This window comes from Cydia splendana, chromosome 7, assembly GCF_910591565.1.
Source record: "Cydia splendana chromosome 7, ilCydSple1.2, whole genome shotgun sequence".
Taxonomy (NCBI): domain Eukaryota; kingdom Metazoa; phylum Arthropoda; class Insecta; order Lepidoptera; family Tortricidae; genus Cydia; species Cydia splendana.
The window spans coordinates 7,765,187-7,790,938 of record NC_085966.1 but is presented as its reverse complement, the minus strand read 5'-3'; the positions used below and the strand labels follow the sequence as shown (position 1 = coordinate 7,790,938).

General features: G+C 36.0%; 2 protein-coding genes across 2 annotated transcripts in view; both read left to right on the top strand.

Annotated features, from left to right (window-relative positions):
• The window catches only part of LOC134792074 (serine protease nudel), a 388,506-nt gene that overhangs the window by 204,115 nt on the left and 158,639 nt on the right, over positions 1-25,752 (top strand). The window lies entirely within an intron of this gene.
• Positions 13,554-25,752, top strand: part of LOC134792083 (acetylcholinesterase-like) — a 36,204-nt gene continuing 24,005 nt past the window's right edge. Inside the window, exon 1 of the mRNA XM_063763222.1 lies at positions 13,554-14,857. Coding sequence (XP_063619292.1) covers positions 13,672-14,857 — 1,186 coding nt within the window. The 5' untranslated portion in view covers positions 13,554-13,671. The remainder of the gene's footprint in view (positions 14,858-25,752) is intronic.

Genomic DNA, 25,752 nt, shown 5'->3' with positions numbered 1-25,752 from the left:
TAGCCCGTAGTGCTTTCATTAAAATGCAAAAATTATAAACCAATAAAGACATTAAGCTAAATTTAAGATGGAGACTAGTAAAATGCTATGTATTATCCATACTTTATTATGGTGTAGAAACATGGACCTTGAATAAAAAAATTGAACAGAAAATAGACGCCTTCGAAATGTGGCTGTACAGGCGTATGCTGAGAGTATCATGGACCGCAAGAATAACGAATATAGATATCTTAAAAAGAATGATGAAGAAAAAGGAAGTATTAGCCACAGTTAAGCGGAGAAAGATTGCATATTTTGAACAATTACATAGAAATGAAAAGTATAATCTGCTGAAAGTTATAATAGAAGGAAAAATAGAGGGAAAACGGGGAAGGGGAAGACGGGGGATGAACTGGCTCGACAACATCAAAAAATGGACAAACATCAAAGACGCGGCCACGCTAACAAGACTGGCCAAGAATAGAGAAGACTTTGCAAAGGTGGCCGCCGACGCCCGATAGGGCATGGCAGCAGAAGGAGAAGAAGAATCTATATTTTGATTTCAGACTGAAAAAAGTTTTTTTTTTTAAATCAATTGCAGAACTACAGCTATTGTAACGTTTAAACGGTTACAAAAAGAAAAGGTAGTGCCTCAAGCCTACCTGGTATTATAAGATATCATGTATTCAATATTCACATATCGTTAAAAACAAAAACACTGCACTACGAAAACAATATTTAGCTTTTTTAACATCGACGCGCATCAAAGTCACTAATATTTTATTAAAAATCATTTTACCCAAGCCTGTCCAATCCTCCGCTCTCGTTATATTCCCAACGATTGCAAGAGCGAGCGAGTCAAATTTTCTGGCTGACCAATACCTACCTTAATGTACCTTGAGATCTCTAACAACTGTGAACCGAACCGAAGAACGGACGAACAAATGAATAGAACTGGTTTTTATGAACATTCGACTCGTCCAAGTTTAATGGGTGATAGTCAGTAATGGAAAAGCTAGTCGGGACGGCATCTATCCGATTTCATTGCTAAATAATTCATGAGGCAAATGCATCGCATGAGGCATATTGATTTGTATCACACATACAATTCTCTTTGGAGCTTTACTCGTGAATATTACATAAACAGTTGATGGCAATTTAATTTTGAATTGAATGTACTCAATGCCAATATTACTCTAAAAAGTTTCGCGTGTCACTTTTGTATAAATAATTAATTGACTCCACTGTTTGTGGTAAGGAATGTAGCTAGTAAATATATACGAACTGGTAGTGTATACACAGTACTAGTAATTAAGCAAGTAATGTGAGTAATCGATATTAAACTTTCGTGAGACATGTTTTAAATTGTTTATACGACAACGGTTTCACTCACTTGAATTTTTAGTCGCTATTGGCGACATGTTTCGGGACGGTCGGGGGTCCTTCCTCAGGCTCGAGTGCTCGCGGCGGCTGCAACTCGAGCCTGAGGAAGGACCCCCGACGGGCCCGAAACATGTCGCCAATAGCAACTAAAAATTCAAGTGAGTGAAACCGTTGTCGTATAAACAATTTAAGTAATGTGAGTGTTGGTGGCATCTACTGGAAACTTGTAAATCAGCCTTAACGCGAGTGACTCGTGCAATGCTTTGATTTATTATTCTCGTGTTCACTCTCCACGTAATTTAGTACAGTAGGTACCTAGTTGTAAATTGCCGGCTATTAAAGTTCAAATGGCAAGGTCATTTAGCTTATTTGTTACGTTTTTGTTTTGATAATAATACTTATTACCTACCTTATTAGGAGTATGATTTAAGGCCGGTAACTGTAAACCGTTTATCAACATATCTAACAGTAACCGTACTGGCCCCTATTTCACCACGGCGACAGGTGCGACAATTGTCGACCGACATCACTGTTACTGACGTCACAGGCCTCCTCAGGCACTGTCTATACAGACAGTCAACGTAAAATTTGGTGCAAATTCACGACCTGAAAGCTGCGCCTTAATTTTTGGTTTATCATTGCTAAGTTTCTTCTTCTTCCTCGCGTTATCCCGGCTACATTTTGCCACGGCTCATAGGGAGCCCCAGGCTTCTAATCCCAAGAATTGACGTGGGCAGTAGTTTTTACGAAAGCGACTGCCATCTGACCTTCCAACCCAGAGGGGAAACTAGGCCTACTAACTACTTAAGTTCCGAAAAACTCATTGGTACGAGCCGAGGTTTGAACCTGCGACCTCCGCCAGATCATCATTGCTAAGTTTATGAACGATTATCTACTAGTTTGCACGTCTGTATATGTTTATTATTATACCATTATCGAAATGACTTTACGTTAAGCGTAATTTTCATCACTTATATTAAGAGCACGTGATGAATATCCATGTCACGACCAAAGAGACATGTAAACCAAAATGAGATAAAAGTCACATAAAATCCAACAGGCATAAAATGCCGTGTCTAAAAAAATGAATTCATACGTGACAAGTCCTAATTTTGAGAGCAATTTGACTCATTTTGTGACATGTGGCGAATTCACACAAGTAAATAACGTAATAGATAGACAATTTATTTTAACTAATAGGTACCCAATTGAATAGCTGAATACTTACGTGAAATGGCGGTCATTCACATGATTTTAATGCTTTTAAATAGCTGTTACAAAAATCAAATCGATATTTTTTTATATAAAAACCGGATCGTTAGGCATGTATAAAAAGACACACATTTTTTAAAAGATGTTTAAAAACTGAAGGATGGAGAAAACCGTTTCGAAGAAGTGTTTAGACAAAGACCCAGGTGGCTAATGGACGAATCGCTTAACTTTCCCGGCGCTCCTGCTCAATTCTAAGTTAAATTGGATTACCGACTTAACTTTGCTGATATTGACTCTTGGGGATTTCTAAATGTATCTGCATATAATTATTAGAAGAACCAGGGTCCTGGTCTCCAGCAGAATAAGTGGAGCTGATAGTAAACGCTAGTTTTGGGTAGAATCAATATATTTTCTATTCAAACATTGACAGTACATTAGACAGTAATAGGTTTACACTATATTGTGCCAGTCTGGTACATATGCAACCTCCAATACGCCCTCTTAAACTATTACGGACATACATAATTACTATTGTACTCCTCTGTACTCGGTACATAAAATAAAATTTATATGCTAAACTATCGTGACTGACTTTACACAAACATAGAAATCCGCCAACAAATTAAATCGCATAAAAAGCAAAAACTAGAAAATTATTCTATTACTTGACACAAAACATTTAAAAAACATATAACACATAATAATATTTGTAGCACTTATAAACAAACTTCTGCTTACGATCGTTAGGTTTAGGTGTAGATCTGGCATCGTTTCGTGCTTTACGTGTCACTAACGCTTGCTCGTAGTCCGTGTTCAACTTGCTTTGACGACTTCCTTCTTGCAACAATTTCGTCTTAATTTGCTCTAACGTGATTGGTTGGCCACTATTATCTACAGCCATTATGAGGGGGCTGTACTCCGCCGTCAAACCACCGAGCAAAATCGATATCAACCAATTTTCTTGGATTTTTGCGTCAATATCATCCAATTGCTGTGCAAGGTACGTCACTTTGGATATGTAGCTCTCCATAGAATTGAAATTCTCCAACTTACAGTTAAAGAGCTCTCGCTGTATGTGGATACGTCTGCCCCAACCTTTATCTTCATAGGCGTTCTTCAGGTTGTTCCAGGCTTCTTTGGCAGTCTTCGCATTGTAGACGTGGGTAAAGCACTCTGGCTCTAACAACAGGCAAATAGTTGTTCGTGCTTTCCGGTCTATGTCAGCATTTACTACATCTTTCGATATTACCTCCCACCAGTTTTTATTTTCAAGGTAATTACGTACCAGGAACTTCCAGTTAGGGTAGTCCGACGATCCTTTCAGCTTTTTTATACCACATATGCCGTTTTCTTTGTCTTCAGACATTATTTACATTTACGCAAGTTTCACTACTACTCAAATATTTCTACCACTCTTTTATAAACTAGCACTATCAGTGCGTGAGGCACATGACCTATTAGAAGAACCAGGGTCCTGGTCTCCAGCAGAATAAGTGGAGCTGATAGTAAACGCTAGTTTTGGGTAGAATCAATATATTTTCTATTCAAACATTGACAGTACATTAGACAGTAATAGGTTTACACTATATTGTGCCAGTCTGGTACATATGCAACCTCCAATAATAATCACTAAAAATGCAAAATAACGTAAGAGACGTAAATACGAAAGAAACTAATGTAAAATCATAAATATGCAAACTTAGAGCGTAAGCATTTATGTTTTAAAAACCCTCATGTTTTGTGGATAACAAAAATAATTCTTCGTGTAAACCTAACGAGATTACTTGAATGCTTAGAAATAAGCGTTTAATTTTGTTAAAGACGGTTCTGCTTAATACACAATTCATTGAGATTGCTCGATCTCGGGACTTCCTTGTGTTGTATCTAAATTAGAACGCAATCTACAGAAGTGTTTAAGAATGTATTTACAAATATAACGTTCATTATGAAGAATATTCGTAAAGTACCTAGAAATAAAAATGTTCAACGTATTAAGTAAATCCCTGTTTGGCCTGATTTTTTTGGTCTTTTATATAAATAAATATGATGGGACAATCTTACACAATTCAATCTAGCCCCAAACTATGCAAAGCTTGTACTACGGGAACAGGGCGACGATATACGCACATAAATAAATACATACATATGCTCTGACCGGGATTCGAACCGGCTAGGAGGCAGTTTATTCGTAGTTGTTTTCTTGATTCATCAAAAATGCAAACTAACGATGCTATGCTCCCTATATTAGTAGAAAAGAAACTGTTACAGCGCATGTGTAATATGCACGGTTAATTTCCCTTGTGAATACTCAAATTTAATGAGAACTGTAACTTCTTCTTCAATGTATTTTGGCGTGAAAGACATTTTCGTAGACCTTGTAGCGACATGTAAATGACTTGAAAATGTAGCATAATACAAATTGTAGACTAATAAAGATAAAAACTACTTATCTATCAAATTTAAACACAATCTATGCAAAGTTTAATCATATATTATATTTATTAACGTCACTTACATAAAACTTAATATTATTATATAGGTACATAATTCTATATAATGTATGTAGTTTGACTATTAAAACTAACTTGGCTTTTGGAACTAAGTAATGTGCAAACTGTTATAGTTATACCGAAGTTTTAAGTACTACTTTTCTTACATGATTCTTGTTGGACATAGGAAACGGAAGAAATACAGTAAAGTCCACAAATTGGTTCAAAGATAGTTTAATAAATCTGTTTTGTTTATGGAACAAATTGGGTTATATCGCTTTTTATATAGAACCACATATTGGGGACAAAATAAGTTAAATGATACTCTACACTGTTTTGTTTACTTAATTTTATGCTTTCATAATTCGCAAAAATAATATTCATCAGATTTCCATGAAAATAAGATAGGGAACGAGGACTGAAACTTTCCCAACATATTCTGTTTATGCCTTCGTGCGTAAAACTAATTCAAACTTTGCGAAAAAACTCTGGGGAGTTATTAAAAATCACTGTCTTTTACCACCGATGCTTAGGTTCACTGCTTATTATCCGTCCTTTATATACCTATGGTGATATGGGTATGGTATATGAAACATGGACAATCCATCAAAAAGATCGCAAGAAGATTGACGCACTTGAAATATGGTGCTGGAGACGGTTGCTGAGAATAAAATAGACTGTTCGCCGTACTAATCTCTCCATCCTAAAAGAGTTAAATGTCAAGCAAAGACTTTCGTCGATTGTGCAAGTGAGAATAGGTACTGAAAATGTTTGGACATATCATCCGCAACGAAAAGTCGATGGAGCGGTTGGTAGTGCAGGGTAGAGTGGAAGGTCAACGTTCTCGCGGCCGATCTCCAACAAGGTGGAAGGATCTCATAAAGTCCACGACGAAATGTTCCCTGACTGAGTGTGCTCGGAGTGCCACAAACGGAGAGAGTAGGAGAAGTATCGCAGCAGCCGCAATAAACATAGGAAAGGACAACCCATAACCACGACCACTCTGACAAGAGTGTACGACTAAGGAGGAAGGAAGAGGATACCTATGGTATGTTCTATTTGTATGTATTTTCCATCACAGAGCAATGGTGTTCCAGACCTTTATGAGGCGTGCGCCGAAGCCAACACGTAGAGGTCCTTTTGACACTTTAATGAAATGTAAGGGGTACACCTAGCGGATGACGCCCTTGCCCATGTCATGGGACGCACGCTGAGGCAGCACCCGCCAGGGTGTAGGGACTATTGAGACTTGATGGAATCTAAAATGAACTAGGCTGCTATGGGATATAAAACCGGACGCCTGCCTAATTGTTAAATTGATATACAATTTTATTTCCGGCAGAAGGTGACTCGCCCCATAAGTATGGCCCCCACAAAAAGCAACATCTAACATAGCTCAAGAGCAACACTGGCGTGAAGGCTGAGGGTAGAGAGGTCTCACTGAACTTTAAACATATTATTATTATGCATAAAAAATAAAGAAATCAGAAATCTTTCATTATGCTGGTTCAATGTTAAACATAATTATAGCATAAATTAATTAAAACAATACCACCCTTACCTTCATAATGCCCGGCGGTGTCGATCGTAAGCCAAGCTTGGTTTTCTATCTGAGGTTGTTCTTGCCGCAAAGGACCGGTAGCTTGCATTGAGCACATGGACGATCGTGGTCGTGGTGAAGCAGCCTTACATTCAATTCAACCACAATAATTTATTTACACAGAAATAAATAGCCAGAATTTAGGTTGTCACTATTTTTGTCAATTCAGTCGTGACATTAATTTTGACACTGATGTTTTTTTTTTCATTTAGGTAAATGAGGAGGCGCTCTATGAGCTTATAAAAATAAGGTATCGCAGCAGCGTTGTCAACTTGTTAGAATGTAGGTTTGATTGATTGATTGAGAATGTAGGTAGGTAGAGTTAGACCGAGATGAGTCTGCAACGATTTTGATAGTGCGCGCAGTGGAAGTATACTTCATAATTTCATAAAAGTTTGATTTCATTCAATTCATTCATATTTAAAGCTTTCTTCTCAACTACAACCACGCACTTGACACAAATTGCTTATCTGTTTTTGGGCTGTCTATAAGCTTGCAGATGTAGTGCATAATTATTTTCCTTCGTATTTTCACGGAAACGTACACACGTGTCTTGCTATATCAGTCAGTCTTGGTACAAAAAGTACTGTGGTTGACTGAAGTAGCATGACAAATACAAACCTTTCCGAGAAAATACGAAGGAAAACAATTATGCACTACATCTGTATTTGCCATAAATATACAAAAAATAGAATGTTTTAATTTGATGAAACTATTTTTTTAAACTACCTATTTTTCATTTTCATAAAATACAAAACAAATGCAAATATTATATATATCCAATATCAAAATCCGTGTCTCAATCATCAGCTCTGGAGACAGTTTGCATGCCGGATGAGGTATGAATGCCTGAGTCGCTTCTCGACGTCGTCGAAGTAATTATTCAGGAGGTCCCATCGCTAGGGAGCAGGGGCGAGCTCGAGCTATCTTAGCTTGTTACTATGTCAGTGTAATAAAAGATAAAAATCGAAACAAAAAGTTTTTAAATCTTCACGTTAATTAACGCGCCAATTAAAATCAACTAAGTGCGCTCCGACTTCCCAACATTAATAAAATTGGGGCGGTGAGAGTTCCTTTCTTTTGACTACTTGTAACTCTTGTAAGCATTGCGTTGGCAGTGAACTTGAGAAATGGAGCGGGGGTGTGTCTTGCAGGCTGCAACCCCAAGGCCGTTCCACCGCATAGCATTGTATTGCCACATCGATTTATCGAGCGGCGCGCGCCGGCCTCTTCCCCTCCCACCACCGCCACTTTTCTCGTCTCTGCCCGCCTTATTGGATTACTTTATATATTTTTTCTCTTTCCTTTCAATCAAACGTAATATGTTTTGTAGGCTCGGCAGGTAACACATAATACTTGCGTACGCATTTTGAGTAGTAGAGTCGACCCGAGTCTTTCTCGCGGCACTCCCGTCGCATCCCAACTTTTAAAGGGTTGTATACTACATATCTGTTAATAAATTAGGTAAGTTTTATGAGCGCGTGTTGACTTGAACGAAATAATAAATATATTTTTATTAAAATTGCGTTTGAATGGGTAACTACTTGGAATACGTAATGTGAAAAATTTCAAGGTTCCTAACATTTTAGGCTCATCAAGTCATTAATTTTAATTTGAGGTTAATTTCCAGAACGGCCTTCAGGTTCATTAATTTCAAAAAGGTTTTGATTTTTTTGTGTTATTATTTTTCTAGACCAATTAATTCAGCACTGTTCAAGTTGTCAGAGACTAGAAAAATAATCATTCGCCTACATTATAAGTAAAAGCTATAGCAGGAAATAAATATTTAAAAAGGGAATTGCGTGGAAATTTCAGAGCAAACACGGCATATTTTCACGCTTAATTTTTTATACGCAGGAGATTAAGTAATTAATGTACACAACTTTATGGATAAAAGTTCATATAACAATAAAAAAAGAAATTAAGTAGAAGTTATAGTTGTACCATAACGAAACAAAAAACATTTATGAAACGGTCGTCAATAACAATTTACCAAAAGTTTTTATTTGAGCGCTGAAACTCCGTCATTAAGCTCAACAAGTACCATTATCCAAATTTCAAACCGCGGCTTGACCTAATTTTTGAACGAAACATACGGGTGTCAATTAATTCCAAGTATGCCCTTACCTTTGGGCACTTGGCCCGGCGGGAACCCGACAGTCTAGAGAAATTGATGATCCGTGGCCAGGTTGAGGGCAGAAGAGGCAGAGGCAGAATACCCACACGCTGGTTTGATGCCATTGAGGAAGTCACACGTGTCAAGTTCCAGGGCTCTATGCGGAAGGCAGAAGATCGGCCAGGTTGGAGAGCAATCCAAGTTAAAGCGACTTATGGCGGTCACGACCCTCAGTCATGAGGTTTCGACGAAGAAGAAGAAGATGCCCTTACCGGTTCCGCGGAGACAAGAATTTAGTGGCAGTACGTCGTTACATGGAAACGACAACCCATTTCGTAAACTTGTAGGGGGTAACGGGTCTCGGACCTCGTTAGATAGTGCGACAGTCTGCATACAGAGTAACCCTAAGTTAATTTACAGCGAATACTGCTCCCTGGGGTCGCCCGCTGATCTAAACAAACGACTTGACGATATACTCTACTTATCAAATACCTACTTGAGATGAATCTATTCGGCTATCAAAAGTTTATATTGGAAAAGTTGAGATATTTTTTCGATTGAAAAATAACTATTTAGAGTTAGCAGAAATGAAATGGTTCTGGAAAACTAGGTATTTAAAGTTTAAAGTTATAAAACTTAAAAAGGCTTTTAACGAGGCATTCTATGGCTATCGTTAAACAAATAATGTTCTTATGATTAGTTATGACCATTACTCGACCATCCGAAGTTCTTACCTAAGTGAAAATGGCTGTATTGTTTTAGGCCAAAATTGTACTTACGGCTTATGAAAATTAATAATTGATGTTCACTTAAGCCATCCTGATATTAATTATAACTCAATTAGTAATTTAATTATTTTAATTGCGTGTAATTTGAAACAGTATTATTATTTATTAATATAAATTACTAAAAGACATAAACAGGAATATAAAACTAAAACTAACTACAATTAAAATAACTAAAACTAAAAATTTAAAATACCTATCAAAATTTGGTGCCCTTGGTGCCCAACACATTTTAATTAAAATGTTTTGAGTTGTAAAATCAATTCAGTTTGTACTCTACTGCGCGTGAAAACGGTATATAATCGAACAAGTTCTTGTACGTGGTCGGGCAAAGTTACAAAAAAACGTAGAATAGAGCCTCGCTAGGCCTCGTAGAGGTATATTCAGATTTATAGAGTATATTGATTTGATAGTAATCTCATTGTACCCTAATAACATTATACTAACTCGTATTTAACCTCCAACTAGCAGATTGATAGATGTCAACGTCATTTTCATTTATGATTAAAAAATATATCTTTCCTTGTATTTTTTGCAAAGCCTCACATACAATTTAGTGAAAGTTTTATTGAGTGATTTCACTTAATATTTTCCACACCATATCCAATAGATGAAAATAGATACACTCTAATCATATCTGTAAAATCTAAATGGGTACACCTAAGTACTTTGCCAAGTAATACGAATAGGTAGTTTCAGCCGATCGCGCCAGCTTTGCGGCTTTCAGAGGCAAGTTTCCCGCTTTCCACATACTTTGTTAATTAAGACTGATGTATTTCATATGCCCTAGTTCACGACCGTAAATCTAATGAGAATACGGTTACTTCCCCCTATAATTAACTGAAACATGGGTCAAGGGAAGCCGGCAAAGTAAAGGTTACGTAAATATAAAATTATATACAAGGTGAATCATAAGCCGTGAATAGAAATTTGTTTTTCTAACTCCATAAACAACGAGCATTTTAATGCCCCCACTCTTACTAAAATCAGACATTATTTTTTTTATTTTTTGTTTATTTTTTGTCATTTATTTTACTTAATTACAAGTCGCAATGTGGATTTCAACAGCTTTGTAAGATATTTCAAATGAAAAATTAAGTAAATTTTATTTCTAACTGGGACAAATGACAAAATTGATGTCAATGACAGTTCCGATTCAGACGGCGTTGCTTGCAAGAATTTAATTACATCTGTATAGGATAATTGCCGACCGAAAATGCAGTAAAATTCTTCGTAGTAGCTTTGTTGTTACTTTTCTCAACCTTGATTTTTTTTATGTAGGTTTATGAAAATATAAAAAAAAATGAAAATGAAATTATTTATTTGTACAAAAATGGGTATACATGCATGGGTATGGGTATATTATAGAAAATTTGGTTTGAAATGTATACAATACAATAACCCTTTACTGCACACCTCAAATAACAATCAGGCAATCATTAAGTAGTGGAGATAGGAAAGAAAACCAAATAATAATAATAATCGTATGTAGACATTTTGAATACGCTCAAGTTTGTTGAGTTGCTCCTCGGTAGGAAATCATAGGTGAACTCAAATTCCATAGAGGCTCTAAATGTTAACTTATTACTGTATCTATCAACAATTAACAATTGTTTAAGACTGTATGGTAACTTTCGTGCGTTTGATACCGTGAACCGTGGTGAAGGGACAAAACTAAAAATGAGATTGACCTGAAACGTTTCATATTTTTTTTAATGTAAGTATCATATCATTCATTATTCATTAAAAAAACTCTGAATTGAAAAACTCGTGCAGCTAGAAGATGTCGATGTCAACTTTGGAGGAAACGTCGAAGGTAATTTTAAAACTTAGTTATACGATAAAGTGGGAAAGACTGCAGGCAAGAGAGGAAGGGGAAGGCCGAGGATAAGCTACATAACACAAATAAAAGAAAAGGTAGCTGTAATGTCGTATAAGGAAATCAAGGAGGCGGCCCTGGATAGAGTCAAATGGAGAGAGCTACACCGACAAGAGTCTAACTCTTAAATTTACGACGACGATACGATAAATAATAATATTTAAAGTTCATTGCTGTTGTTATTATAATATCTTGTTTGTTTTACCTAGCTACTGAGACAAACGGCCAACCACATTATATTGTATAAAATTTGCGTTGCCGTAATCTGGAGGCAAACCCGACTACGGATTATAAGGTCCCCGGCGAACGATCGAAGTGCTCGATGAAATAATGTCCATTCTAGTCCGATCCCAAGCTCGGGCAAAACCTTTCCGTAAATTGATAATAAGTTTAGATCGACTATCTGTTGAATGTGGGCTTCGATCGGGTACAAATGGTGCTGGGCAAGTTATACGCCTCATGAATTTCCGGCTTCCTAAATCGTAAGGGGAAAGTGGTTTTTCGGCGTTAACAATATTGTGTCTGGCATTGTAAATAAAGAAACCCGTGTATTCAATATAACTTTCTCACGCTTTACATTACCTACGAATTTATTAGAGAGAATCGTCAGATATGGAACTAGCCGATCATTTAAGAATTACTTTATGAACGTATCTTCCCTTCTGATGACTTTGATTTTAAAGAAAAATATGTAAAACAATATCTATATATAAAACAAATAAAAACGGAATAACAAAACTTCCGTGAGACACAGACATATTAAATATATTAAAAACGGGTCACTCACGTATTTTAAGTCGAAAAACGTTCGACATGTTTCACTCCGTACCGAGGAGTGTCATCAGGAGCTAGCGTTTACGGTAACGGACCGGCGCAGACTGCGGGCCGCAGCCCTCCGCGCCCGAAGACTCGGCGCAGGCGCCGGTGGTGGCAGGGGGGGGGGGGGGGAAATACCCTCCTTTATGGCATTATTGTCAAATGATGGGTTGCACACAACACTCACTACGTCATTCGCTAATGGTTTGTCCAATACGTGAGTGACCCGTTTTTAATATATCAAATAAGAAGTAATCATTTATACTGTACTATAAAATGTACCTTAACACTTAAACCAATAATAATTAAATAAATATTCTTGTGGAGCTCTGATATTAAATATACCTAAAAATATGTTCAGCATGAAATATCCACGCTACACGTATACCTACATTAACTTCCCCTTCAATCAGATTATGGCACTAAAACAATAGTGTTGACCTTCCTGACCGCCAGCGTTTATTATCAGTTATCAGTTAGCCGGATAAGGCCATTACACCCTTCCAACCCACTCTATCTAACAAGCTGATTGTGATTGATTTACCATTTCCATGCCAGTAAAACCCGCGATCTTTTACAAATTTAGCTAATAGGTCGTATATTATGCGAATGATTTCCTGTGAAATCATCTGGCGAAAATTTCAATTCTTGGAAAACGAGTCTTACAAAGATGTCACTCAATAAATACGTAAGAATGATGGTATCTATTTCAGAAGAACAATTTCAAATCTCAACGAATTATTTATTATTTTATATATTTATATATTTATATCCATTTACATAGTTTTTATTAGAGGAAATAGTTATGTGAAAAATACACCCACTATATTTATTCTTCCTTTCTTCATCTTATTAAATAGGCAGTCAGTCATATTTTTATATAGACCCTTTTTTTTTATTGCTCATACGTATGGCCAAATTATACGGGGGTATTTTGGGCAGTGTTAAACTTTGTGGCCAATTTTATCTTCATTTTATTTACTATTAAGATTACGTTACAAACTTCAAAATAAATATCATAAGGTTTTTTAGTGTTCCGTACAAAAGTTTGTTCACGGAATACTTATAGGATCACTTCGGTCTTATAATAATGGTTATTACCTAGAATTTTCTCTGCCTTAAATCACCATATACCGTACTTATCTTAATCTCAAATAATAAACATCCGATGTAAAAGCGAATGTTAAAGAAGGTACCTACTGTGTTTTTAAGGTACCAGAAGAGCTAGGATTTTTATTAAAGTTAATAGAAGGGTTAGTTTACATTTTTATTTTTTTGTTACAGGTACCGTACTAACAACGACGATTGGACAGAAATGTGTTTCAATAAACGCCTGATCAAGCTGGCTGACTACTTCCGATTACAATCCAATATGACTCGTTAGTGAGCCACTGAAAACATAGACAGTCGACATGACATGCAATACGAAAATCGTAATCACGAAGCTACTAGTATGCTTCCTCTTGTCTGGCGTAAGAGGAAGATCATGGGCCAGCCACCATGACACTACCACCTCTACTACTCAAACTACACCCACCACTAGCCCGGCTCCAAAGAACTTCCACAACGATCCGCTTGTCGTCGAGACTAAGAGCGGTCTCGTTAAAGGTTATGCCAAGACGGTCATGGGTCGTGAGGTACATATATTTACCGGAATACCATTCGCGAAACCGCCTCTAGGTCCACTAAGGTTTCGAAAGCCAGTTCCAATCGAACCATGGCACGGCGTTCTAGATGCCACCGCTATGCCCAATAGCTGTTATCAAGAACGATATGAGTATTTTCCTGGATTTGAAGGTGAAGAGATGTGGAACCCTAACACGAATATATCAGAGGATTGTTTGTATTTGAATATTTGGGTTCCTCAGCATTTACGAGTTCGCCATCATCAAGATAAGCCTCTGGCTGAGAGACCAAAAGTGCCGATACTAGTGTGGATTTACGGTGGAGGGTATATGAGTGGGACCGCAACCCTTGATTTATATAAAGCTGATATTATGGCATCGTCAAGTGATGTTATAGTGGCTTCCATGCAGTACAGGGTGGGAGCATTTGGATTTTTATACTTGAATAAATTCTTTTCGCCGGGCAGCGAAGAAGCGCCTGGTAATATGGGACTTTGGGATCAGCAACTGGCAATACGTTGGATAAAAGACAATGCGCGGGTATTTGGTGGAGATCCTGACTTGATTACACTGTTTGGGGAGTCAGCTGGAGGAGGAAGCGTCAGCTTGCATATGCTTTCACCAGAGATGAAGGGATTGTTCAAGAGGGGTATATTACAGTCGGGAACCTTAAACGCACCATGGAGTTGGATGACAGGAGAACGTGCTCAAGATATTGGGAAGGTGTTAGTTGACGATTGTAACTGTAACAGTAGTCTTCTGTCCGCGGATCCGAGCCTAGTTATGGATTGTATGAGAGGAGTAGATGCAAAAACGATTTCCGTGCAACAATGGAATTCATATACGGGAATATTAGGATTTCCGTCAGCTCCGACAGTCGACGGCGTATTTTTACCAAAAGACCCTGACACTATGATGAAGGAAGGTAGCATCCACAACACGGAAGTACTTCTTGGAAGTAATCAAGATGAAGGTACGTTTAAAACTCTTAAAATCAATCATTAAATAAAATATTTCTAGGTGTCATTGTTACCTATGTAACTAGTTAAGTACATATTCTCGCTATTCATATATATTTACACTTACCATCAAGCAGGTTACCTATATGTATGTTGTGTGCACCAATGATGTGGTAAAAATGTCAGATAAACTTATTACCTAACGTTTCTTTTTCCCTGTCACCCGAAAGGACTTGGGGTTGATATAAACGTCCAACAACGGTACACGTGCCGCAAATTAAGTAAAGTTGGAAACACGTGTTATAAAAGCCTTAGAGGTGAATCCTGTTTTTACCATTTTGTACGACCTTGAGTCGTGTCATAAGGCATCTAACGTGCACCAATAAGGGACCTAACGTGCACCAATAAGTGCATTGCATTTTGTAAGCACAAATCAGCGCGCGGCTCATGTTATAATACCTAAAAAAGTAAGTCAAGTAACATTCAATGTGGTTCAATGAGAAACACATTGAATGTTAATGTTGTTTTTTATTATAAACCTATAATCCTGAAAAAAAAAACTCATGGGAAGTTCTAAATAAATAGTGTACCTATAAGACTTACAATTGCTATAAGGTGACGAAAGCCGAGCAGTTTAGGCAAGGCTGGCTCATACCAATGAGTTTTTCCAACTTATGTATCACTCTGATTTAAACTTTCACGATTATTAAACATTATCAAACTACACAACAAGGGTTTTAAGATCTCATCCACATGGAATCCAGTCATTAGTAAATGTAAGCGGAAACGAATATCGACAGTCGATAAATCGAATATCGTTAGTGTTGTGTGTCGACAGTGTAACATCCCTAGTGCGCAAAACGTTCAAACTGATAAACAAGACCAAGTGCGGCTAGTTCGAAAAACTCGCGCGGCTAGCAGATGTTGATGTCAACTTGAGCCAGTCTTCTCCGAGACCACGGGGACAACGCCGTCCTCGAAACGTCGGAGGTAAATCTTAAAACTTAAAACGCGATTAAGTCCCGTTGTGTAGTTTGATTATGTATCACTATTGACTAGTTTTTCAATTAAGCAAAATATCGAGAAGAAAACTGCGTTGCCTGCGAAAAAATTCAAAAGCGTATGTAAAGTCCCCAACCCGCTTTAAGCCGGCTTGTGATTATAAATTACTGAGGTATTTGAAAATATACTATAAAATCCATCGACAACTTTTCAGCTTCGGAGCATTGATTTGAAAAACTTTGCAAGTGTCGCGTACTCTTACAACGTCTTGTAGATTTCGAGGTCAATTCTGTACACAGTACACACCTGCCCGGCTCGATCTATTCCCGTGGCCTAACGAGCTGGCGAGCTTTCGCCTAGGGCCAGCTAATCTCATTGTGATCTCAGAATACTCATAATTGTTACGGATCTCGAGGACACTCTAACTGCTTCGCTAGAGGCGAACGCTCGCTTGCGTTTGGTATGCAATGAGAACACGGGTCGTGTCCACGCATGCGTAGAGCAGTGTAGACACAACAATAGCTGTACGGTTCTAGAGACGTACTATCAAGTACTACAGACTCGCCCACGTAGCTACGCTCCCTCCCGGGTGGAACCCTGTTGCCACGCACCCCACTTGGGGGGGTAAGTCACTACTTGAAAAACAGTCAACGTGTAAGAATCTACTTCATAGGTATTTTTTATAATAAAATTGAGATGAAAATAATTTGTTTGAAACAAATCTTAAAATTAACAGATGTTACTGTGGCATATAACTAATTATTGGTGGTCCCAAAGAGGATACCTACCGCTCAGCATGATTGTGTCGGAGCACTAAGTGCAACGACGTTGTTTTTCGGTGAACCCACTTATAAAATAAGAAATTAATATAATTAACCTAAAACACAAAAAAACAATGCGAAGCTGATCATATATTCAAAATAAGTTCACTTGTAAGCAACCTTGTTTTTTTATCGACTGATATACCATTTGTTGGTTAAAAATACATGGAAAAACAATAAATACAAAACTAAAAACGTAATAATTTAATATGCACCCTCTAGCCGCCCAGTTAAATTTAATTTCATTCTATATTCAATCTTTATTTTGATAAATCAAAAATGCATTTATCTTTGCAAGTTTTGTTTATTGGGCAGCTAGACTGTAAAAAGGAATTTGAATAAAACAAGAAAAATTAAAATTTAATGCCCCGCATTCTTTAAAAAAATATTACAGTCAAAATGACTAATAGAATATAATTTAAGTCTTTGGATCATAAATTAAATTACTGTTTCATTTTATTATCAGTGAGGAGTAGAAAAAGCAAAATAAAAGCTTCTTCACACTGTCGACCGCCGCGGGCACGTTACTTTAAAGTCATAAACAAAAGAGAATCACTAGTCGTAGTACCTACTATACAATAGTCTTTTCGCTATGTCCACGTGTATTTTTTTTTAATTTAGGATAAACAATAGCTTTCATTATCCAGTGAAAATTTTATTGAGTTTACGACTAATGTGTGGACTGTGCATATGTTAGTACCTACATTAATACCAGTTGCAGTTTGCCTATGGAAATCTCGCAAGTCATGTTATAAAATGCTTATATAACATAATCGTTATTTAAAAATATCTAGTTTAATTATTGACCCATACATTGAATTGAAACTAAGACTATTTCTATATTTATCATAAATAAAGTTTTAAGTTTACAAAAGCTAATTAAGAAAGAACTACTAAAATTGACAAAAAACTGCTAGTAAAATTGTATTGTTTTGTGTTAAAGGGCCCTAGAAATAAGGTAATACTTACTTTAAGGGCTGCATTTTATTCTTCAAAATATTAAAAAAATGTGGTTGTCACTTGAAAAATAAATAATTTAACTTTCAATGTCATTAACAAGTGGGTAAAGTGAAGAGAAAAAAATGCGAAAACTTTTACGGCAGTAAATTTTCAAGCGAGATTTATGATCCCTTTTAACTTGTTGCTATGAAAAATATGATTTTTACGAAATTTTTGGGATATTATTTTTGTGGTAGGCACTTAAACGCCGAAATAATGATGTATTAGAAATACTAAATTGTTTTACTCAAGAGTTTTGGAGAACTTTTTGTTCACGACGACTAATTAAGTGTCATCATACATGTCATCTTTCACTTTTTATTATTTATTTATATGAAACATGAGTTTACAGTTATGACACCAAAACACATGGTAAGAGACCATGTACATTGTATTAAATTAATAAAACATAAAAAAATATAAATAATAACATGAATTGAAAAATAAAATAGAAAGAAGACTAGCTATACTAACTTATTATTATTAACATGACCAATTTCCTGCAAAATCTACATTATTATGAATCAAATGGATCGATTTCGGCATATTCTACTAAAATATAGTTAATAAGAGTTCATGCTTTATCAGTGGGAGGGTGTATTTTATAAACAGATGAGTTAGTCGTAAAATAATAGTTTCTAAAATTAACAAAATTGCTACAAAACCCAAGGGTAATTAAAATGTTAACGTAAATTTTATAGCAAGCATTTACACTGACGACCTACCGGGCTCCTAAAGTAATCCAGAGATAAGCGCGGTGGAGGGTGTAGCGCGCCACTAGTGACGTATCACGGAAATATTCACCTGTCTTGTTCGGGAATATTTCTCTATATTATTTAATCCCAAAACGAAGTCTCCAAATCCAACTATTTATTTTCCACTACCTACGTTTTTATGAAAGAAAGCACAATTATCTTGCTTCGCAAATAAGACCAGTCTGTAGTCAAAAACAAATAATATGTCGGTAAACTCGACATGCACTTGTTATTGTTTATTATTATCGAGTTAACGCCCATATTGAAAAATAGGTACCTCAAGAATACTACATCCAATACAACATGGAATTAAATAAAACTCAAGATTCAAATTCGTAAACATCCCATACTGAATATGGGATAGTATTTTATATAGAAAATATTGTCAAATACATTAATAGTGTCAGGAATTCACATTTAGATATTTTATTTCTGACTAATTACATTAAGTTATGGTAAAACATTGGTATTAGGCATCACTTAAAAATATGAATATAGAGGAAAAACATAATTTCCACCGATATTTCCTTGAGTAAAGGAAATTTCCAGAGCACGTAACTGGGAATATTTTCATCTGGTGTTTCACACACGGCACAGAACTAGCCGCCACTCATGATATAGATATGTGAAATCCCTGGCAGGGCGCTGCGCGGTGGAGATTGCATAACCTGTGTTGCACTCGGGAATATCATGAGGCTGGGTAACGGCGGCTTTTCTCTCTTATGATATTTCTCTAACGTTTTAAATGGGAGCAAAGCCAATTTTAAATATAAATATTTTTATATACTGTTATTGGGTACGTACCTATTATGTAATAACTTATATCCTATGAGCCAGACAAAGTGAAATATAAATGAATGTCAATCAGCTGCTATGGCTATCGTAGATATCTGCCATACGTAGTTATATAGATTTATCTTTTAACTGCAGTTTACGTTCTTCTTCTTTTCGTGTGGACGTTCCTTTTTTCACACGATGGAATACTCTACCAAACAAGTCCAAACATGGTGGCTATTAAGATATAACAAGCTCCCAGATAAATTAAACAACGATACATCTGATAATAAATTTATACAAAACAATTTCTATTAAATTAAGAACTACTATACCCAAGTAGCACAGATAGCTCTATAACTACTCACTTTTAGTTCTATCTAACGCTCTGTGCGTATTAAGACACTTATAAGAGCACACTCGTGGTCCTACAGCTGTATAATAGATCTCAGTGATATTTATATAGCTTAGGGCTGATTAAAAGCTGCATTACGGCTCTGAAAACTACCATTAATACGCAAAGAGTGATATAAAGGTATATTTGCTACGACCCTATACAGCTTTAAGGGTTATCAAATGCTTTAACCGTTATAAGGTCTGTTTAGTGGATAAAATTACGCCATGTGCTGTATAAGGAGGTAATTGTGGACTTTTATTACGTTGACTTATTAAGGGAGCACAAGTGAACTATTATGAAGCTAATAGACGTATAATGGAACACATGTGGCACATAATACAGCTTGTCGCTTAACATGTTTACCACTAAGCAGCTTTTATTACACTGACTTTTAAGGGAGCACGAGTGAACTAATATGAAGCCAATAGACGTATAATGGAACACATGTGGCGCATAATACAGCTTATCGCTGAACGTGTTTACCGCTAAGCAGCTTTTATTACGCTGACTTTTTAAGGAAGCACGAATGAACTATTATGAAGCCAATAGACGTATAATGGAACACACGTGGCGCATAATACAGCTTATCGCTGAACATGTTTACCGCTAAGCAGCTTTTATTACGCTGACTTTTAAGGGAGCACGAGTGAACTAATATGAAGCCAATAGACGTATAAATGGAACACATGGGACGCATAATACAGCTTATCGCTGAACATGTTTACCGCTAAGCAGCTTTTATTACGCTGACTTTTAAGGGAGCACGAGTGAACTAATATGAAGCCAACAGACGTATAAATGGAACACATGGGACGCATAATACAGCTTATAGCTGAACATGTTTACCGCTAAAGCAGCTTTTATTTCGCTGACTTATTATAAGGGAGAACGGGTGAACTATTATGAAACCGATAGACGTATAATCGAACACATGTGGCGCATAATACGGCTTAGCGCTGAACATGTTTACCGCTAAGCAGCCTATTATACTACCATTGGGACTGTCTGCATAGCGGCTGTTAAAACGTTCATAAGATGCCTTATAACTGTTTAGAGGTTCACTAGTGTATCGAAATAACGACTTGGACTTTATAGTGGGATATATAACAGTCGTATGCTGCATATAAGAATTTTAACGGTTCACGTTGCTTTTTAACATTGACCGCCATTTTATTGTATATAACCTACAAAATTGAAATTGCTTTTCCAACTTTTAAGGGTAACAATATGGTTTTGTGCCTGAGTTCTTAACCTAAATCATTAGTTTAGTACTTCCTATAACGTATTATTAACTTTTTATCTCATAATTCTGTCCGAACCACTGAAATAGTTTTTACACACAGCTTATTTATATCATTAATTTAAATAAATACTGATTATTTTCGTGGCGCACTGAAATTTTCTTAGATAATGTATATATATAATGTCAATAAACTTGCATTCCCAAACATCTTTCTCGCATTAATATATAAAAGATCATGTACAAACATTTAACTAAACACTTTAACAAAATGACTTATGGTGTCGTTGCGCTTAACGTTTTTGCTTCAATATAAATATGTTCACCTCTGCGTTCGTCGTCACTATACTAAATATAATAGCTGATTTTTAAGGCAGAGGTGTAAAAGTATGTTATTAATTATCTTTTATTCAGCCCAACGTCAATCTTTCCCGGTATTAGGGCGCACATGTGACATATTAGCTGAATAAAGGGTAACTGGTGGTCTCTTACCCAGCCAATATACACCTCTTATAACTCCTGTTACCCCTTATAACTCCGTTAAATTGCTGCTACAACGCTCTTAAGTAGCTATGTGAACTTAAGGCTGCCTAATTTGTGCCCATTTAAGAGTTATAAAAGCTGAAAAGACGCTTATACAGCTCTTATGCAGTTTTTATATTCCAGCTTCAAGCGTATTCGTACTTCATTATGCGGCTGCTATACAGCTAATCTGTGCTACTTGGGTAGCCTTCAACAATTTATTGATGATACCGAAGAAAAGTGACAAAATATCGTCGGTCTGCCTCTATTCACAGCATTGTAATGCCCCTCCGGCCCTACGCATAATAATTTCCATTTATTCATTTATTCATTATATAATATTTTAGCTTTATGACATGATGAAATAAGGATCTTAAATTCCAATTTGACAACTTTTTACCATTAGCCTATTATTACAACCTACACAATAAGAAACGACATCAATGAATTAAAATAATTGCTATTAATAATAAATTGACAAATTATTACAAATAACCATTTATCAATATATTGTTGACGTTATATACTTAGACTTAGTTTTAAGCTTTGACGTCATTTATTTTTAATTTAATTTATTACTAATAAGTAAATGTTATTAATGTTATTATTTTGCCTCATAGACTAGCCTAGAATAGAATAATAATACTAATGTGTGCCCTAACAGGGTGTCATGATCTGACTATATTGTATAATGTTATTAATGTTATTATTTTGCTTTATAGACTAGCCTAGAATAGAATAGAATAATAATACTGTTGTGTACCATAACAGGGTGTCATGATCTGACTATATTGTATAATGTACATCTAATGTACATAACTGAATGAATACGTTGAAAGGTATCTGCATCAAGTCTAATCATTGTACGAATAAAGAAATATTTCTATTTATCAAAGTATGAGAGAGTGTGATATTTATATTTCAGACATTCAATCTTAAATATCAATAATACCTGGTACTATTGCAGCTGACGGTTCGAGATTTATTTTTCAATTTCAACTTATACCGAATCTTGACATTATTATTTACGAAAACGGGACTTAATCGCGTTGTTAAGTTTAATTCTTTTTTCTTAAACCGAAATATTTTTTTGGGACTTGAATTAAATTGTCTTTTTTCGTGCGTTAAAGAAATTACTTTTTAGGGAAAATTTCGAGAATTGGGTTAATGGATATTGTTCATTATCAGCTGAACCGGAAACTTAATTCAATTAAAAGTAACCCGGTATGAATAAAAAACGCGTTTCGTTGTCGCAAGGGCTTCGTCAAGTTCATTAGCTATTTCTTAAATTTGAAAGGACTGAAAGATTGAAAAAGAAAATTTCGAACATAATGAGACAATTTGGGTGATTTGATGAGGTTTTTTTTTTTCGTATTTTACAATGAAATATTTTTTTCCAATAAGATGTTGTCAGTCGCATTGTAGAACAAAAATAAATTTTCAGGTTGTTATGTACTCGTATAATCATTAGGTAAGTATTTATTTTACTTTATCCGAAATGTTATAATAGGGACGTATTTTTATTTAGTGCGCCTTTTTAAATTATGTATAATGTGTTAAATAAATCAAAAGTCGCGATTGATTGACATGAACAAATTAAATTGTCACAACCCAAAAAAACGCAAACGATAATCTAATTCAATTAGTTATTCCCAGCCTCGCCCCCAATAAATAAGGGAAGCGGAAAGGCACGAAACAAAGCAAAATTACGAGCGGTAGTCGTAAAATAAATCGACCAATTATTTTCCCAAACTCGTAAATAACCCAATCAATACATGCGATATTAACCTTTACCCGCATGTAACACAGTGCAAAATGCAACACAGCTCAATAGCAAGACGTGTGGTTGATGAAGTAAGTTAGTAGAATAGAGGTGTTCCTTTTTGTTATCTCTTTAAACAGTAACAAGCGTGGTTGCCGGTTTGTTGGCTCGAATAGGGTGATGACGTGTCAAACAGTTCGTTAGAGCGTTCGCCTCGTCACATATCTTTACTATTTCATATCTAGTGAATCTCTAATTCATTTCCCGAATCGCGCCGATATTTTGTAAAATCAGTACAGCTGTTCAATACACGCAGCCGTATTCGAACAATGAGATACGTCAAATACTAGATATTGAAACGATATAGATTGGATATGTCAGTGTCAAACAAGTGTCAAAAGTGACGTTTTTGTTTGAAGAAACGTCAATTTTGACACTTGTTTGAAGCTGACATATCCAATCCATATCATTTCAATATCTAGTATTTGACGTATCTCATTGTTCGAATACGGCTGTACTACTATATCGTACTCGTAGCGCTACGGCGTAGCGTAGCCGGTTTACCTCATGTAGCTAAAATCGCGCTATTATGTGGGCGTATTTGAGTAAATATAATTCAGGAAAGTGATTGTTACCGATAAAGTGAGTTAGCTGTTGTTGTCTGCGGTGGCTTATACCGGTAACGATGTTTACCGAACGCCCGACGGCGATGGCCCGGTAATTTGTATTACAGCAGGCGTAATTATGGATGCCTTTATACACGTGATAAAATAACTGTCACTTTTTAACACCGCGGGATAGAAAGTGACGGACATCGTTTTATCACGCTGTCACGTAGACAAAAACGACCATCATCCGTACAGCTCAACAAAAAAAAATTATGCCTTCCTATGTAAAATAAAGAAAGATTTAAGAACACGAGTTTCTACTATGTCGATATTTTGAGTAACATCAATAAACGACAAAATTACTTATATTAATCTAAAATTACACTAAAAACAAATTAGGACGAATAGAGTTTTATTATTGTAAGCTCCAATACTCGTTGTTGCGAACGCAACTCTTTATTTGTATAAAATTCTAATGCAGTAGCTAAACGCAGCCGTCGGGCTCGGCTAGTATTTGGAAGCTTTTTCTAAAGCACCAATAGGAGCGCCCCACATACCATGTATCCCGGCCAATTAGAGGCACCTAAATCTTAACCACCATTTCGTACATTCAAATTATGCAAATCACTCTTTCATCAGCCTCCATACAATCATCACACCACTTCTACATCTAACCGTTTAGTCAAGGAACCCTTGTAAATCAGTACTTTGGAAATTATAATAGTTTACTTCAAATCGAAGTTTTTTATTTGAGTCGTCGAGATCCTGACCTGCACGGCGGCTACACTCGTAAACATACTTCAAATGACAGGTCATTTTAAAACAATACTTACATAACACCTAGAACTAACAACTAAAACTAAATACGAAATATAAGATATATAAATATAAAATTAGGACTAAAAATATAGTTAGTTAGTTAGTTTATTTATTTCATAATGATAAATTACAATATAAATTATTCTTACGCTAATCTATATGAATTTACATTATGATCGTCAATAATTTAGCATGCAAACGTAATTATAAAATGTCAACAATGATAATCAAATTACAAATTATGAAAACTAACAATTTATAATTTAAAAAGAAATTTGAGAACTATCGTCAAATTGAAAAATAAAAAAACTCAATAAATAACAGAATACATGTCTAATATCTCATAATGATCGCCATACTAAAACTAAGAGCGGTAATCATAGGTAATAAGTTCAGAACGAATGTGAAATAAAATCAATTTTACATATGTAAGCTAAGTATAATGTCAAACAGTTATTTCAATTTTAATTCCATGTATTCGTCCACTGAATATAACGGGTTATTCAATAAAAAGTTCCTCAGTTGACGTTCAAATGCTTCGTCAGATATTTCAGTTCTTAATTCGGCGGGTAGACGTTCGTAATACGAGTAAGTTGGGCCCATTACTCGCGGATTCTTACATGAAAGTGCCATGCGATGCGGCACTGTTCGCAGTCTTCCCGTCAATCTGATTTGTTTGCCCATGACTTCGACACGTTTGAACATAGACAAGTTTTTTCTCACGAACATCAGAACTTGAAACATGTATAGTGAATAATGCGTCATTATGCCATTATTTTTAAAAAGCTCCTTACAGTGGTGCATTGGCTTAACTCCAGTCAGTAAACGGATCGCACGCTTTTGGATGATTAATACTCTTGTGGCAACTGTAGAATTTCCCCAAATCAGTGTACCGTATGACATCAACGAGTGAAAGTGCGAAAAATACCCGACTTTAAGTGATTTCCTCCGATATCAGAGGTTCTAGTTTTTTTAAAGCAAATATAGAACTGCCCAACCTGTTACAAAGCTGATCGACATGGCACGTCCAGTTAAGATTCGAGTCAAGTATGAAACCTAGAAATTTTGTTTCATTACATAATGGCATTGGACTGTTACTAATACATGGAGGCACTGTGGTACTGCGACCCGAGAACATCATCACATTGGATTTCGTTATATTTAAGAGTAGGCAATTTGATGAAAACCATTTTTGTAGCTGGTAACAAGC